We start from the raw sequence: 18,621 nt of genomic DNA on the forward strand, positions 1-18,621 counted from the left end.
TTTTACAATATACTTCAGGTAATTTCTAGTTGGAATAACCTGATCCTGAATGGCAAGTAGGAAACCTTCTGTCTCGGGAAACATCTTTCCTGATACCAACCAATAGTTCGAAGCTCTACTGTCGACATATTCTTGGTTGACCTCATTGAGATGCCGTACATGCAGTGGTTTACCCATCCAGGTGCGCATTTTTCGTCCTTATATAGGTGGTTTATGCGCATTTCTTGTCCCTCAGTTTAAGCGGCGTTGAGTCATCTACTGCGCAGATTGCACGATGTAAAGTAGATGATTCAGCCTGTGCCTGAAAATAAGTTCTTAAGTTAGCCACTTGTTATCCAATTGCCCACCTATGTCCATGAGTCCTCTTCCTCCTAGATACCGCGGTAATGTTGTTCTCTCTACTGCACTGCGAGGATGATGGTTGTGTGCCTTTGTGAGAAGTGTTCTTACTTTCCGCTGAAGACTTTCTATATCGGTTTTTGACCATTTGATAATACCAAATGAGTAGCTAAGCGCGGAAAAGGCGTACGTATTGAATGCCTTAAACAAATTTTTACTATTGAGATATGACCGATTAAGCTGTCTTACCCTTCGTACAAATTCAGAAGTTAGTTCGGTTTTCATTTGTTTATGGTCAATTTTCCGCGCTTGCTTTACATCGAGATATTTATACATATCATTTTGACCCATAGCCTCGATGTTCTGGCCATTTTGCATATCGAAACCACCGGGCTGAACCTGTCCTCTGACTATATTTAAGATACGGCACTTGTCTAGACCGAAGTCCATACTAATATCATTATTCATTAGAGAAGGTTTCTACAGTTTTTAGCATCTGATCTAAGTGTTTTCGAGTTGAAGCCATTAATTTTAAATCATCCATATACATCAAATGATTAAGCTTCGCTACAACAGTATTGTTATTTTTGATGCTAAAGCCTGAGTCAGTGGAATTCAGTAGCTGAGATAGTGGGTTCATTGCTAGGCAGAACCAAAGTGGACTTAAGGAATCCCCCTGGAAAAGCTCCCGGTTAATTGGGATATCTTGAGTTTCGATATTGTTTTCACCAGGTATTTGAAGGTGAATTTTTTAGTCATTATATGCTTTAAAAAGGTCACTATATTATCATCGACTTTATATATTTTCAATATATCGATAAGTCATGCATGCAGCACTGAATCAAACGCTTTCTTGTAGTCAATGAAAGCAGTAAAGAGATTTCGTTTTTTGATATATGCCTGGTTAGAAATGACTGAGTCGATAATAAGCTGTTCTTTACAGCCCATGGAACCCTTAGCGCATCCTTTCTGTTGAGGCTCTATGATATTGTTTAGAGCACAGTGTTGGTAGACAAGTAATCGGGCGGTACTTGGCTGGATCTTGGGTGTTATTTTGATCCTTCGGTATTAAATAAGTGGTCCCCTTAGTAAGGAATGATGGTATTTCCTGCGAATTAGAAATAACATAATTAATTAAAATTGACAATCGCTCATGAACACTCTGACTAAAGAAGTTTTGGACTCCGTCCGTGCCAGGAGATTTCCAGTTGTGAAGCTCTTTGATAGTATTCGAGACTTCTTCAGTGGTGAAAGGTTCGTAAGGAATATTATTGTAATGTTGACAGTTGTTCGTCGTGTCTTCAATCCACCCAGCATTGTTGTTATGAGTAGCTGGCGTTGAAAGTTGGTTTCCCCAAAACTCATGAATTTCTTCTTGACTTGGGTATACTTTATTTTCATTTTCTACAGTGGAGTTAAGTTTTCTATAAAACGCATTCTCTGAATGCTCAAAGAGTATGTTGTCGCATTTTCGGTTGTTACTGACTTTGTATCTCCTTAGACGGCCTGAATAAACGGAGAGTTTTTGTTTTAATGTATCCAGGCAATGTTCAGCTGTGTTGTTTTCTGGATCATGCTGTGAGTGTCTGGATCATGCCGAGAGTATTTCGCATTATTTCTTCAGCTCTTCTAATTAATTTTCTACTCGTTGTTCCTCGAATATATTCCGTTATTTGACCAATATCCCTTCGCAACGATTCAATCTTTCTTTGCAGCCGTTTTCCCAAGGTGCAATTCTGTCACCAGTCCTTCCATTGTTAGTACCCCGTCGTGTTCTGATCTTAACGCCCATTAAATTAGCAATAGATGTTGCTGCACAGTAGATCATCATATGCAAATACTCGAATGTTTGAGCTTCTACGACATAATTGGGTAGGACTTCAGTATTCATAATTTGTAACAGCGCACCTAGTTTCTTACAAGAGTTTATTCTTGGTAGCGGTGGTCTGCTAAGTGGGTTTGTTCCACTAAACTCTTGTACGGCTCGTGCCATTTCGTTTAACAGACTATCGTGCAACTCGTTGTTGTTCTGATGTGTGTTCTCAGGTCGAGTTTCTTGTATGGCAGACTCGGGAATCTGCTCATGTGTTTCGTTAGGGACTTGATCCACAACTAGCTCTTGGTTATTAATTTCCCTTTCGACTTCGCTTTTGATGGCATCGCGTCTAGTCTCAGGGATAAGATTATTTCTGATGATTACCCGGTATTGGTCTGCTACTCGTTGTTCAGATACTTGAATATTTGGGTACTCCGTGCAAAATTCGGCATACAGTTGTTGTCGGTAGCCGATTGCTTCTTGACCGAGGTTTGTCACCTTATAGTAAAAGCGCAGGATGTTTTCGTCCATGGACACAGTCCATGAACTTCATTATTATTATTATTATTATTGTAAAAATATTGACGATTTATGTAATTTTAGTAAATTGGATTGTTATTGTTTTGTTTTCTTAACTTTTTATAACCGTTGTCGATAAAATTGTACAATTTTTTATAACAATAAAGCATATTTCTATTCTATTCTATTCTATTCTATTCTATTATATTCTATTCTATTCTATTCTATTCTATTCTATTCTATTCTATTCTATTCTATTCTATTCTATTCTATTCTATTCTATTCTATTCTATTCTATTCTATTATATTCTATTCTATTCTATTCTATTCTATTCTATTCTATTCTATTCTATTCTATTCTATTCTATTCTATTCTATTCTATTCTATTCTATTCTATTCTATTATATTCTATTAACCTCGATATTTCTTTCTAGAAAATGCTTATTTGATAATAATAATAATACAAAATAATAATGGAGTTTATTTGTAGCAAATAAATTGTACATATAAAATAAACTCAGTTCCTCACTGAAGTTGTATATACAACTTGTGCGTGAGGGTTAAATTTTGATTATAAAACAACACTACATAATTTTAAAATTTACAAAAAGGAATCAAAAATAGTCTTTTTGCTCATCTGTCTTCAAATTTGGGCTCATCTTCTCACTGATTTAGTTACTGTTAAATTTTGCTTATAGGACCTACGAAAATCTCATAGAATTTTAAAAAAGAATTGCGAATAATTTGTGGTGGGACTCCTCTGACAGGACTTCGTTTTCTATGAGAATTACCATGACTTTTGATTGTGTTTTATCCATTTTTACAATAAATTTTTCGATTTAAACACTTAGAAGTGACGTTTCAAATAAATCATTTTTGACTAAATAAATTAAATAAATATTTATGTAAATAACCCTTCGATTGTTATTCTAGAATAAGATGAATTCTTCCGTAATAATCTTTCTTATTCTGGAACATTGTAATAATGTATAAATAGAATTTTTGGAATTAGTAAGTCAGTGGTGAATTTGAATACGTCGGTGTATTTTGATATGTATCGGGTGTGCTATATTTTTTGTAATTGTAATTATGTAAATAAATTATTAGATTTGGTGTAATAAATAAATTAGATATCGTAGTTTATAAAATAAAAGATATAAATTCAGTGTCTTTCATTTGTTTAGAAGTAAGTTATTAAAAATAAATAAAGTCAACTAAAATTAAACTGAGTGCCTAAAAACATAAATAATAAAATAGTAAAGTCAACCGCGTAAAGTCAGTTTTGTAACATTGGGTCAGAAGTGGACAAAAATAAAGAATATAAACTCGGTTTAAATACAGTGTGGAATCTTTAAAAATAATAAATATAAATCGTAATAAATAAAGTGTGTGATCATGTCTTCACAGCATAAGCAGAAAATTACTGAACTACTCGTTAAGGAGCTAAGCAACGAATTAGAAGAGAGAGACATGGACACTACTGGGAAAAAGGCTGATCTAGTCGAACGGCTAAAGAACGCTCTGCAAGAAGAGAGTCAAGAACCAGAAACCTATTTGTTTGAAGACAAGCATGCTGCTTTGATTTCGAAAGTTTCGACAGACATTACATCGTTAGAGAACAAAGTTTCTCGTGAAATCTCCCAAGTTTCGACAGACATTGCATCGTTAGAGAACAAAGTTTCGACGGACATCAAATCGTTAGAGAACAAAGTTTCTGTTAAAATCTTTCAAGTTTCTGGCGAGATTTCGAAAGTTTCCTCGGATGTTTCGAAAGTTTCAGCGAATATAACATTAAAACATAGAGTTTCTAGTGAGATTTCGAAAGTTTCGGGTGATATTTCATCCCTTGAAGGCAAGATGACTAACGAGATCTCTAAATTCACTTCTGATTTTGACGACAAGATATCGTCCCTAAAATCTACTTTTGAAGAAAAGATCAAAGAAATGTAAAAGAAAATGGAGGAAACGAAAAAGTAGACAAAGGGATGGAACCCATCGTAACAGACATTAAAGATGATGAAACCAAATACAAATTGGAGCCACGGCCGATAGTTGAAGGGAGTGTAAGTCTTGCTCGTGTTAAGGTGCCAAATTTCGACGGAAAGTCGTCATGGAACAGTTATAAGAAACAGTTTGAAACAGTTTGAAACAGTTGCAAGAGCGAACGGATAGTCTGAAAAAGACAAAGCCGTAAATCTGGTTATTGCTCTTCGAGGAGAGCCTTTGGATGTACTCCAGACCATAGCTGTAGAGGAGACGAATGATTTTGAACAACTTATGAAGAGACTAAATATGCGATATGGGCACGAACATTTGGAGTATATCTATCAGGCGCGGCAAAAGAACCGACGACAAAAGAAAGATGAAGCTCTTCAAGAATATGATCTAGATATTGCCAGGCTAGTACGATTTGCTTATCCAACAGCTCCCGAAGACATGATGGAATTGTCTGTTCAAGCATTTATTGATGGTCTTCGTGATTTTGAAATGCAGAGAACACTAGCCTTACACCTAAAGGTAGAAAGGCTTAGGACTAAGTAAGTAAGTAAATATACATTGTTGATGGATACCGGAGCGACCAGGACCATTATACGACCGTCAGTTATAAACAGCCGTAAGAAAATCTTACCAACGATTTTGCGACTGCGGACTGCCATAGGTGAAAATGCCAACATCCACGGAGAAATCCAGCTACAGTTAGGAATTGGAGCATAAAAGTTCGTCCATACTGTCATAGTTGCTGATATCGAAGAAGATGTTATACTAGGAATGGACGTAATGAATTTACATGGATTTCAATTGGATTTTAAGAACGGGGTAATCAAAGTTGGCAACGAGGAGGTATTTCTTCATCCCCATGACGACAGCACTGTACTAACAGCCATTAAATAAGATACAGTTGTGCCTGCAAGGAGTAAAACGATCATCGTAGCGCGGCTACAGGGAGAATTGTAGAAGAAGGAACACCCATTATGATGGAGCCATGGAACCACGACGAGGAGGTTGGCCGAGGAATCATAATTGGAAAGGAATTAGTTACTTCTGCGAAAGCAATTCCCGTAAGATTGATTAATGTCAATGACTACCCGGTGACCATCAAGAAGGAGACAAAAGTAGGAACTTGTGTACCCATGACGTCCATAATCCGTCAGACGACAACATCAGATAATTCCAACGACAAGTTCGACCAAATGGTTGCAGTTGCAGGCCAGTCTCTAAATCAGGTGGAGAAAAAGAAATTAAGGGAATTTCTTCGGCGGTATTGTGACATATTCGTACCTAAAAAAGGAAAAACAGGAAGAACTACCGTGGTCAAACATAAAATTGACACTGGTAACGCTAGGTCAATTCGTCAAACAGCTCGACGACTACCACAGGTGAAGAGAGAGGAAGCTGAAAGGATTGTTCAAGAAATGAAGAAAGACGGAGTGATAGCACCTTCTACGAGCCTATGGGTCTCTCCGGTGGTCCTGATCAAAAAGAAAGATGGAACTACGAGGTTCTGTGTGGACTACCGTTTGTTGAATAATGTTACCAAGAAAGATAGTTATCGTCTGCCTCCGATCGACGACACGTTGGACATATTGGCTGGAAGTAAATTGTTTTCTACGTTGGACTTGAAGTCTGGATATTGGCAGGTAGAAATGGATCCAGTGGACAAGGAGAAGACGGCTTTCACTACAGGATGTGGATTATGGGAATTCAACGTTATGCCGTTTGGACTCTGTAATGCTCCTGCGGCATTTGAGAGGCTTATGGAAATATGTTGAGAGGGTTATCTTGGAAAACGTGCCTGGTGTATTTAGACGACATAATCGTTTTGGGGGAGACTTTTGAAGACCATCTGAAGAATTTAGAAGACGTTTTTTAATCGTCTTAAAGCTGCTCAGTTGATGTTAAACCCCAAGAAGTATTATTTTAAAGTAAAGTCAATTAAAATAAAAATGTGTACCATTTTTATTCGGTTGCAATGCGAAGGCAAACCAATCTTACCTTTTAATTAGAATACGGAGTGCAGTCCAGTTCCTATAACCGCGATTTTCTGCTCTTATTGGAGTTTCATCAGAAAATCGCGGTTATAGGAACTGGACTGCACTCCGTATTCTAATTAAAAAGTAAGATTGGTTTGCCTTTGCATTGCAACCGAATAAAAATGGTACACATTTTTATTTTATTTTTCGTATTACTCCGTAGAGTAACCAGGTGCATTTTTCAGTTGGAACTTTGCCGGCTGCAGACGGGGGATGTGAATTGTAAGGTGTAGAATTCCTTCCCTTTCGTCTTCACTGCAGCATCCATATGACTTGCAAATTATAGAAGTCTTGGAGGTGTTACCATGAAAATGTACCAATAAGTTTTCAATTTAAAAATCTTTTAGTGATTTTTAATATTTTTCAATATAATTAATTTACTATTAGGATTGAAAACTTGCTTCGTCTTTTAAAGTCAATTAGTTAGGTCACATAGTCAGCAAAGAAGGAGTGGCTGTGGATAAAGGAAAAATCGATTCAATTAAGGAATGGCCTGAACCAACTGACAAACATCAAATGAGAAGTTTTCTGGGACTATGTACTTACTATCGGAGGTTCATTAAGAAGTTTGCGGATATGGCTAAGCAATTAACGCGACTTACAGAAGAAGCAATGATTATTGTTGGGATGGAGACTGTCAAACAGCCTTTGAAACCTTGAAGAGGCATTTAATTACAGCGCCAATATTAGGGTATCCACTGCCAGAAGGAGAGTTCATCTTAGATGCGGATGCAAGTAATGTGGGAATTGGAGGAGTGCTATCTCAGATTCAAGGTGGACAGGAACGAGTACTTGGATATTTTAGTAAAGTGCTTTCAAAACCTGAACGAAATTATTGCGTCACGAGAAGAGAACTGCTAGCAGTAGTGAAATCAGTGGAACACTTTTATCAATACCGCTATGGAAGGAAGTTTCTAATCCGAACCGACCATGCCGCCCTTAAGTGGTTAATGCAGTTCAAGAATCCAGAGGGTCAGATAGCCAGATGAATTGAACGACTTCAAGAATACGATTTCAAGATCGAGCATCGAGCCGGAGTTAGCCACAGGAACGCTGATTCTCTATCTAGAAGACCGTTCCCAGCAGAGTGTTCCCATTGCAACAAAACAGAGTCAAAGGAAGCAGCAGTACTAAGAAGAAAGGTGGTCAATGACGAGTGGACGCCTACCAAGATCAAGAAAGAACAAGAGAAAGATCAAGTTTTACAGAAGATTCGAAAATGGAAAGAAGAAGATCGTCGACCATCTTGGCAAGAAATATCAAGTCTAGGCTCAGCAGTTAAGGCGTATTGGGCCCAGTGGGACTCATTTATCTTGGAAGACAGCTCACTTAAGCGAGTAATTGAAAATGATGATGGTTCAGCGAGGAGAACACAGTTGGTGATTCCAAAGAGCAGAGTAGCCGAAGTACTTCGTCAGTTACACGACAGTCCATCAGGAGGGCATTTTGGTGTAAAGAAAACCTTTCAGATAATTCGGGAACGGTTTTATTGGATGAATAGTTCCGACGATGTGAAGGACTGGTGTAAGAAATGTACTACCTGTGCTACAAGTAACGGACCCTACAGGAAAAGAAAGACTCCCATGAGACAGTACAATGTTGGAAGTCCGTTTGAAAGAATAGCTTTGGATATTGCTGGGCCATTTCCAGAAAGTGAAAATGGATGCAAATACATGTTGGTGGTAATGGAATCACTTCACGAAATGGGTTGAGATCTACGCAATTCCAGACCAGAAGGCCACCACTATTGCAGATGTGTTAATAAAAGACTGCATCAGCCGATTTGGAGTGCCTCTGGAGATTCATAGTGACCAAGGAAGGAACTTTGAGAGAGATCTATTTCAGGGAATCTGTGATAGACTAGGCATCAAGAAGACAAGAACCACGGCCTATCACCCGCAATCGGATGGAATGGTGGAGCGTATGAATAAGACACTCGGCAAGTATTTGAAAAAGATGGTGTCCAATCATCAGCGAGACTGGGACCAGTACCTTCCGTTCTTCGCAAATGTCTATAGATCTGCTGTTAATGAATCAACGGGACAAACACCAGCAAAATTCCTATTTGGACGCGACATGCGTCTACCCTGTGATTTAGAGTTTGGATGTCGACCTGGAGAAGATGTGCCTGGTGAAGATTATGTGAATGAATTGCGAAGAAGAATAGACGAAATACACGAGTTGGTCCGTTCCCATCTTCAGATCGCTAGCGACCGAATGAAGAAACGATACGATACCCAAGCCAAGAAGGGATGTTTCAAGGAGAACGACAAAGTCTGGTTTTATAATCCAAAGAAGCGAACAGGTTGTTCTTCCAAGTTGCAGCAGTTCTGGGAAGGCCCGTACCTCATTGTTAAGAAAATTAATGACATTATCTACAGAATAAGCAAGATTCCTAGGGGAAAGCCTATGATTGTCCACTATAACCGGTTGGCGCCGTACGAGAGAGACCACGACGTAGATGAAGAAGTGGAAGTAAACCAAGTTCGAGAAATACCTGACCTCACGTTTTAGGAGTTCATGGGGGCCTATGGAAGTACCGGTAAAGCGAGACATGGTGTTACCACTGAAGAAAAGCGAGATCTACTCGCACTTCCCGATGACTATTCACTGGCCCATACCACCCCGGCCAGTATCAGGGACGCACGAGGGTTGGCATCCGCCTTTCGAAGGAAGTTTGGTCGAATTGCAGAACTTCAATGCCAACTGCCAGCTCCTGACAAAGCATTGAAACTTCAAGATGCATCACGTTACCTATTCTATCTGGTAACAAAAGACACTGTCCATGACCAACTTACCTACCAGGATATATGGGATGTATTAATTCAATTGAGGGAGCACATGTTGGAGTCCGACGTGTAAAAGTTAGCCATGTTAAAGTTAAAATGCCGCCAATTAGACTGGAGAGTTATCCGAAATATGGTAGAAGAAATTTTCCAAGACACCGAGGTCCAGGTGTTAGTCTATTGCAATCCGCATAGTTACTGGTGTGGAGCGAAGACCGTCCCCTGCCACTTTTATACAACTGGGAGTCGTAAAAGAGGGTCCAGTTGCAGATACCAGCATTCAGTTCTAGTCCTGCCAAGGTTCCAGGAGGAACCTTCTTTTAAGGAGGGGCAATGTGACGTGATCTTGTCACCCGACTGTTTTCAGCTCCTTGTCTATTTATAATTTAACAAAAAGGGTCTTGTTTACCGAATTTGATTAACGAATGCATTTAAAAGGGGGACTTTTTTTAACAGGTGTATTAACCTCGATATTTCTTTCTAGAAGATGCTTATTTGATATTTATGTAAATAACCCTTCGATTATTATTCTAGAATAAGATGAATTTTCCGTAATAATCTTTCTTATTCTGGAACATTGTAATAATGTATAAATAGGGGTTTTCGGAATTAGTAAGTCAGTGGTGAATTTGAATACGTCGGTGTATTTTGATATGTATCGGGTGCGCTATTTGTAATTGTAATTGTAATTATGTAAATAATTTATTAGATTTAGGGCCGGTTGTTCGAACGCTAATCAAAAATGATCAATATCAAATATTTAATTACTGTCACAACTGTCAACGTCGGCTTTAATTTAGTAGCTAAAAACATAATTATTGATTACAATTATGAAATTAGTTAATCAATTATGTTAATAATTGTTATGTTAATTTATTAACTAATCTCATAATTATAATCAATTACGTTTTTAGCAGCCCAACCATGCAAAGTTGACATTGACAGTTGTGACAGTAATTAAATATTTGATAGTGATCATTGTTGATTAGCGTTCGAACAACCGGCCCTTGGTGTAATAAATAAATTAGATATCGTAGTTTCTAAAATAAAAGATATAAAGTCAGTGTCTTTCATTTGTTTAGAAGTACCTAAGTTATTAAAAATAAATAAAATCAACTAAAATTAAACTGTGTGCCTAAAAACATAAATAATAAAATAGTAAAGACAACCGCGTAAAGTCAGTTCTGTAACAATACCTAATCTTTCCATAAATATATTGCTTTGAAATCTATCACCTTGTCTCTTAGTTTGCTGCTAATTAGGAAGGCTGTACCATTATGTCCTTGTTTGGTATCTCCGGAATAAAACATTGTGTAAGTATTTCTAATTTTTTACTATTGCTCCTTGATCTTTTTATCAAATTTCTTGTAGCGCTAAGATTTCGATTCGATCTTGTACTTTTCCATCTCATTCGCCAGCGCTTTCATTTCCCTGCTCGTAATAGTTACCTAATATTCCATGTTCCTATTCTTATCCTGTTGGTTTTCCTTTTATTTCGATTTTTTTAATTTTTGTTTTTTTATTATATCTACTCTTTTTACAACCGTTTCCTTATTCATAGCCAATTTTTGTTCCTGATTTTTATCATTTGCTGAATTCTTTCTTAGTGTTTTGGAGTACTGTTTAGCTTTGTTATTTTTGCTATATTATCTTCTTTGCTTGGGCTTCATATGGGAGATCTTTTACTAACTTTTCTAGCATTCTAGAAGCTCTAAAGGAGTGCTTCTTGCTTTCTTCTCGTTTGTTTAGGTAGGTATCCAATCATAATCCTGCTCTAATTTTATTACAACACACATAATATCTGCATGGAATGTAGTGTTATAGCTAGGATAAATCCAACAGTATCTGGGTTTTCTTCCCAGATTTCTTTAGAAGATTCGCACCTAAAAAAAGCATTATAGTCTAGAGTCTAGGAATATAGGATTAATAGTCTTGCGCTATCCAAATATTTACTTTAACAAATTCAAAACCTATAAACTTTACCTACCTATGTGATTGGTACCTACCTAATTCAGTTGTTGTTTTTAATTTTATATTTACGTTATGGGCAGTTGAATTTTAGTTGTTTGAGCTTAGTTTGTCGAAGTTTTATTTAACCGTACAAACAGCCGTAGTTACTATTAAATTTTTGTCGCGTTTTAGATTTTGTTACTGATTTTATTAGATATTAAATTCTTTCACTAATTAAAATAAATTTACTTAACTTTTATAAAATCTGTGTTTTTTCTTAAATAAATATGTTAAATTAGGTAACATCTAGGTATAAAAGTATTTGAATCGTTTTAATATAAGAATGTCCGTTTATTTAATTAACTGTATATTTTGAATTCAAAAAAGCAATAGGCGCCGCGCTGTTTTAGACATTTGACAAAGATTTAAAAATCAGTATATTTGTGTAAAAATGTTCTTGCTTGTTGTTGTTTATTTATTGACAGTTGAATTTGTTTTTGAACTATTAGTCTTGTGTATCAGTTCTGTTTTCATTTTAACGATTTAAAATGCTTTCTTAAGTATTTTAAAATAAGTATTAATTCATTGAGGTTGTATTTTAACAGCATTTTTTGGAAACTACATAAGGTAAGATTTTTTTTTATTCTTTAACTAATACTTTCTAGGGCATTTCACATAGTTTAAAATGCACAATGAAACCCCGGAAAACTGGCGTTACGTCATATTTGGCGCTAGTTTCTCATTGGTCGGTTAAGACGCCATTTTATATGGACGATTCGTTTAGTAGTACATAGAGAAATCGCTTTTAGTTTTAATCTTTTCTGTGTTGGAATATTGAACAAATTCTAATGATTCGTAAAATAACACTTCTGTTAAAAACCGTAAGTTTAATGATATTATTCAATTTAAGTTGATCAGGTTTCTTTATTCATGAGCTACATTTTATTGTCCCTAGTCCCTGCAATATTACTGCAGTATTTTACAGGTAGTTTAGTGTAATCACTTTTACATTATTTTAAATGAGTAAAAATTATAATTATAGTAAACGTATGAAAATATACATCATTAAAGTCAAGTAAGAGTTTTATGAGTTAGTTAATACTTTAATAATAATAACCTTTTGAGTTGTTATGATTTATATTTTGGTTAAAAGATAATACTGTACAATAATAATGACATTATATATTTAGTTTATGTGCCTGTGTATTAATATTAGTGCATTTTAATTAAATTAAAAATGTCTATTTTATTTAAAACTAGGACAAAAATAATGAAAGTAGGTCAGGCCTAGGGATTTTTAATTGTTATCCCACTAAATATCTAATGTCATTGTCTTTGTCAGGCCTAATCAGCCTGTTTATTTGATATATAATTAAGAATTTCAAAAAATCAGTTAAAGTAAGGTACTTCTTTCTTCATATTATACATATATGTAAAAGTAATTCAATGTCTTACAACTTATTTACTTACAATGCTTTTATATTTATTTATTATTAGCCCTAGAAAAGTCATTTCCTCCAGTACATTTATTATGAAACTTACAAATTCATAAATAGGAAGGCCAATTTAATTACCCTGGAAGATATGACAAAACAGTAGCTTAGATTCCTGTACAGTTGTCAGAGATAACTAAAATGAGTTGTCCTCAATGTTGTCCTACATAATTTTTTGTTAAGGATATAATACATTCTTCTTTTTTAGTTCATGTAATTGTTACATTTTTGTTTTGAACATGTTTTCTCATAATTAAACCTTATAGGACTGTGATGTCTTGATATTGATAAGTGCTTAATTGCTATAGTAGATGTGAGATGTAGAAATATTAAAGCCTGCACACTCTTCTCATTCAAAGCTCTTTTGAGAGGTTACTGATATAAATGTCATCCTCCCCTTGTTTCTATATTATATACAGTTGCCATACGATATGTTACATTATCCGAGTTAAATGTTCCTCTTTTGACATTTCCCTAGGGGCAGCACTTTGATAAGTCTTTGAACCAGTGCATTAGTGAATGAGATCTAAGAGATTCATCAGTTTCTCAGCTATACGCTGTGAGCTCGTACGTAGAGGGGATATTTACAAATTCGCGAGCGCTAGTAGTGACAAGTCTGTAAACCTTTACCGGAAATTTGACATAAATGTCAAAGTGATTAATTTAAAATTAAAATTAAAAACATTAATTATAAAAAATTAAAAATTTTTGGTTGGTCAAAGCTGTGGTATATATTTTTAACTTAAATATACTTACGTTTTAAATACTGAATTTAAGTTTTTTTAATGTTCCGTAATATGTAATTATAAATTATTAATCTATCAATCTTAGCGCCATCTACACGATAATTGTGAAAGTATCCGAAGTAAGAAATTCATATTTTATCAATAGAATGTCAAAATGATTAGCAAAATTTTAAAAAAATCAATTACAATTTAATTACTTTTTGCGTTGTAAATATTAAGCGATAACAATTAAATAATAAATTTAAAAATACCAGTGAAAGTTGAATTAGTAACTGCTAGGAGCGACACCAGCGAAGCTCAGAGCGTATAGGGCTTTTCATTCACAGTCATTTGTTTCGAGCTTCTGTCATGTGTCATATAATATTAAGATATCTAAGTCATAGGTCTTTGGTTTGTATCATTGGTATATAACAGTGGTGCTCAGACTTATACTGCGAGGGATCTACCACATAAACTGAAAGCGTCCAGCAATCAACTGCTAGTAAAAAAAACAATTTTGAAAAGAAAAAACTTCATTCACATTTCTATTTGATAAAAAGTTGTAACTTCAGAGAGTTGTAATTTTAAAGCCACATTTTTCATCTTAATTTTATTTGAATGTTAATGCCTGGCACAGCATATCATCCACAAGTTTTTCATATGATAGTACGTAATTACTGAGGGCCAAACGCAAGCATGATGAGAGATGTTCGTCAGTTAGCCAATTACGATACTTTAATTTCACTACCTACATTTGGGAAAATGGAGACTCATACAAGTACGTTGATGCAAAGAATGCTGTGAGCTGCAGAAATAGTTGCCTTAAAGATGGATATTTGTCAGAGGATAATATATGAAAGATCAAAATGTATTGGTCGCTCTGAACTTAAGGTGTATATCTGAAATTATTTTCAGTACCTCATTTTGGACGGAAATGATCTCTGTATTGAGAGTAATGGATACTTCAATGACAAATTGTTCCACGTATTCACAAGAAAATGGATTAGACAAGAATGTTTATTTATTTATTTATTGTTAATAAACGGGGCAAGCCCATTGACAAAAAAAAAATATACAATTAAGCAACATTTATAAAAATTACAAACAAATACTAAATAAAATACAAAATCATAAAATAAATATGTATATATTTTATTTTATTTATTTATCAACGGGCAATCACCCAATTAAAATACAGTGTAAACATTAATCACAGGAGATTTATAACCTAACCTAAAGTAAATTTAAAAATTTTAATCATACAAACTAGGAACATTAAATAACAAACATTAACAAAAAATGTACAAAACACAAGGACATCAAGTTATCACATACAGTTTTTAAGCTGAGCTTTAAATTCATTTGGAAAACTATAACAATCTAAACCCTCCGAATATTGGTTAGCAAACCTAGGTGTTCTGGACATGAATGAGTTGTGTCAGTAGTTAGTGCGATGGGGTCTAATGTAAAGGTTGATTTAGCCTTGTTTGTCTACTGGGAACGTGGAGGCTAATTTTCTCCAATAGTTGTGCACCAAAATTATTGGAGTGTAGTATATTATAAAACATTGTGAGATCCTTATGCATGCGTCGGATTTGGAGAGAGGTTATGTTGAGAGACTTTTCTATATTAGAATAGTTAATTTCATCAACCCTCTGGTTTTGTTTAAATGCAACAAATCTTAAGAACTTGTGCTGAACTCTCTCAATAGCTAGAATATGGGTGTTATAGTGTGGAGACCAAACACATGAACAGTAATCTAGGTGAGGTCTCACAAGTGAACAATATAATACTTTTATGGATGGGAAAGTCTTTTGCACAACGTTTGATAAACCCTAAAAGTTGAAGTGATTTTGAGACAATAGATGAGATATGGGGGATGTAGGATAAGCTGGAATCGAGCACAACACCTAGGTCTTTTATCTGAGATACAGAGTCTAAAGGACAATCCTTAATACTCTGGGCTAATTAGCAAAATACAAGGAAAAGTTATTTACCAGCAATTTTATTGCTGGAATCCAATCTTATTATTGTATGTATTAATAATATAGATATGCAAAGTCCGCAGATAGTGTGCTACTTTTTTTTATAAACAAAATGGCGCCCGAAAATCGTGTTTTTTTCAATTTTTGCTCTATAACTCCAAAGATTTTAACTTTAGACCAAAAACACCCAAATAAAAATTCACCGCAATTAAATTCTACATAGAGACGTGTTTTTTCCGATTTACTTCGACAAAAACTTTCCCCGGAAAAAGCGGGTTTTTCCAACAAAATCTTTAATTTTCAACTAAACTTTTAGATAAGTAGTTGTTAATCAATAATTAAATAACTTGGTAACGTAAAAGCCCTTTCCGTATATATTATAATTACAGAAGTCTATGGAAATTGAATGAACAATTTAGCAACAATTAAAATGTTAATTAAAAATTTACGGTCGCTATATTAACGATAATAATTATGATGCATAAGAATAACTATGATTTTTTCATGAAAAGACACTATACCTATCTAATGTACTTTACAGAATTGAAATTGGACTATTTAAGCGGCCTCAGGAATATTTTAAAATTATAAACAATTTTTTGGTTTATAAACAAATAGAATATCTCGGGAAATATTAAACTAAATTAAATTGTGAAAACGGTATTCGAAAGACAGTGGTAGGACGCTTCTTTTAAAATAAAAAACGTTTAATTATGACGAGTGGTTCCTGAGATACAACCGGTCAAAGTTGACCGGAATTTACGGTAAAGATATAAACAATAGGATAATAATTTTCAAACCATCACCTTTTTATTTTTGTCCTCTTTCTCCACACCAATTTTCATATCTTTAAAATCCTCATAACATAGATTTTTATAATAAAAACTATCGATAATACGTGTGAAAATTGCCAAAAATAGTTCCAATCAAAAATTAGGTTGGAGAAAATGTAACCCTCAAAGTTTAAAGGCTCCCCCAAACCAACTCGGAAAATTCGCATTACCTGCGGAATTCCGTACCGCATACGATTCGCATTGAATTGTTTCCACTGTGGTAAGTATACAAGTTCAGACAGTACGATTTTCGTCGTTCGGGCATGCGTTTTGTCTGCGTATTTATTCGTCCGGAATCTTAGTTCGCACTCGACAGCGTTTTTATCAGTTTCGCAGTGGTTTCGCATGTGAAAAAATTGAAAATGGAGAGAATTATTGAGTTGGTTCGAAAGTATCCTATTCTCTATGACCTTTCTCATGAAGATTATAAAAATGTAAGGAAAAAGGACAAGATTTGGACTAGAATAGGAGAAGAAATAGGCGAAAACGGTGAGTAGTTTTACGATTTGTATTGGTTTATTTTTCTACATCTAAGACTAAAGAAAAGCAGAGGCCTAAACAATACTATATTTACTGCAAGAAGAGTCCATTATTTTCATCGGGAACAATTTATTCATAGTCGTGAATTAAAATACGTGGGAAATTTTTCTCGAACAGAAAATGCCAGTCTTGCAGCTCTCCTTGGGTCATTGTCCAAATTTTGAAATGCTCCAAGTTCAGGCTCTGGTGGATCTAAAAGTTCTATGAATCTATCATCACATTTTTTTGTCCTTAGAAAATTATGCAAAATACATGCAGTTTTCACAATGAGAATACTAGTATCAATTTTTGTTTCCATTGGTCTGTAGAATATACGCCATTTTTGTGCCAATATTCCGAAAGCGTTTTCTACCACTCTTCTCGCTTTACAGAGCCTCACATTATAATTTTCTTTGAAAATATCTGTTCTGCTTTGACTGTATGGAAAGGGCCTCAACAAGTATGGTTTTAGTGCAAAGGCTTCGTCTCCAATTAAGACATGGGGGGAAAGTTCATTCTGGCCTGGGAGATTTTTCGGCTCAGGTACACCCATCTGATTTGTTTCAAATCTTCTTCCCATGTTGGAAGCTTCGAATATTCCACCGTCGCTGTTTTTACCAAAACCGCCAATATCAACTGAAATGAATCTATAATCTGGGCCAACAATAGCCATTAATACTGTAGAAAACTTATTCAAATAACACCAATAATTAGATCCTGTTTTGTCTGGACACTTGATAGTAACATGCTTGCCATCGATGCTACCAATACAATTTGGGAATCGCCAGGTATTTCTAAAACCTTCTTCAGATTTTTTCCATATTTCTGTAGTTGGTTCGGGCAAGTAAATATGTTGGAAATTTCTACATAAAGCTTCACAAACTTCTACAACTATGGCACTTACAGTCGAAAACCCGACTCTAAAACTATGGCCTATTGTATAAAATGTATCTCCGGTAGCCAGATACTTAAAAAGAGTATTTTGTTTCAGGGGATGAGATTAAAAAAAAATGGAGGAATCTGCGCGATACGTACGCTAAGTACATAAGAACTAATAAAACTAGAACTGGACAAGCGGCAAGCGATAAAAAAAAATGGATATGGGCAGATCATATGGAATCGTTCAAACCGTCCTAAATTTTGCTAAGACTGCATCCAATGTCACAGATGTTGATACACAAGAATCTGAAGCATTCCCAAATATAGAATCACCCGAAAATATATTAACGGATGAAAATTCCGCAGTACAGAAACCAACGTGTAGTAAAAATCTACTAACAACTCAGACAGATGATTCCCAGAATAAGATTCAACCCTCCTCATCGAAACCTACTCGAAATGAAGCTCCTAGGGTTACTCTTTCAAATGAAACTCCTTCTACAGGCAGAACAAACAGAAAACGCAATTCTGAGCCATCCACATCTGTGAAAGATATGATCAGTTATTTTGAGAGCAAACAGAGAGTAGTGCATGATGCTACCGATCAACTGTTTTTGGCTCATGCTTCTACGGTAAAATCTTTCTCTCCTAGAAGGCAAATTGAAACAAAAATGAAGATTGCCCAAGTTATCATGGAGCAGGAGTTGCTTCAATTGGAGGAATGTTCTTTGAATAGCCATCAATC

General features: G+C 35.2%; 2 protein-coding genes across 4 annotated transcripts in view; one reads left to right on the plus strand and one right to left on the minus strand.

The window, feature by feature from the left end:
• Window positions 1–211: 211 nt before the first annotated feature.
• Window positions 212–18,043, minus strand: LOC126883720 (uncharacterized). The gene is made up of 5 exons (XM_050649382.1): window positions 18,029–18,043; window positions 17,114–17,964; window positions 11,280–11,375; window positions 1,499–1,925; window positions 212–301 (listed from the first exon to the last, which is right to left on the minus strand). The coding sequence occupies exons 1-5, from the start codon at window positions 18,041–18,043 to the stop codon at window positions 212–214; spliced, it is 1,479 nt and encodes a 492-aa protein (XP_050505339.1).
• LOC126883978 (transcription factor mef2A-like) overlaps window positions 11,927–18,621 on the plus strand; it is a 105,839-nt gene continuing 99,144 nt past the window's right edge. The window contains exon 1 of one of the 3 annotated variants that reach the window (XM_050649745.1): window positions 11,927–12,069. The gene's annotated coding sequence lies outside the window, so the exon portion shown is untranslated. Of the gene's footprint in view, window positions 12,070–12,193; window positions 12,324–18,621 lie in introns of those variants that run through there. The other 2 variants (XM_050649747.1, XM_050649746.1) reach the window with 2 other exon arrangements.

The sequence above is a fragment of the Diabrotica virgifera genome, chromosome 4 (genome assembly GCF_917563875.1).
Source record: "Diabrotica virgifera virgifera chromosome 4, PGI_DIABVI_V3a".
Taxonomy (NCBI): Eukaryota; Metazoa; Arthropoda; class Insecta; order Coleoptera; family Chrysomelidae; genus Diabrotica; species Diabrotica virgifera.

What these genes read in the sequence shown, in the direction of transcription:
- LOC126883720 (XM_050649382.1), bottom strand. An exon ending in ATGCAGATATTATGTGTGTT is followed by an intron (nt 1,926 to 11,279) that starts GTAATAAAATTA and finishes GGCATGATCCAG; the next exon opens with ACACTCACAGCATGATCCAG. An exon ending in AAAACTTCTTTAGTCAGAGT is followed by an intron (nt 302 to 1,498) that starts GTTCATGAGCGA and finishes ACTTATTTTCAG; the next exon opens with GCACAGGCTGAATCATCTAC.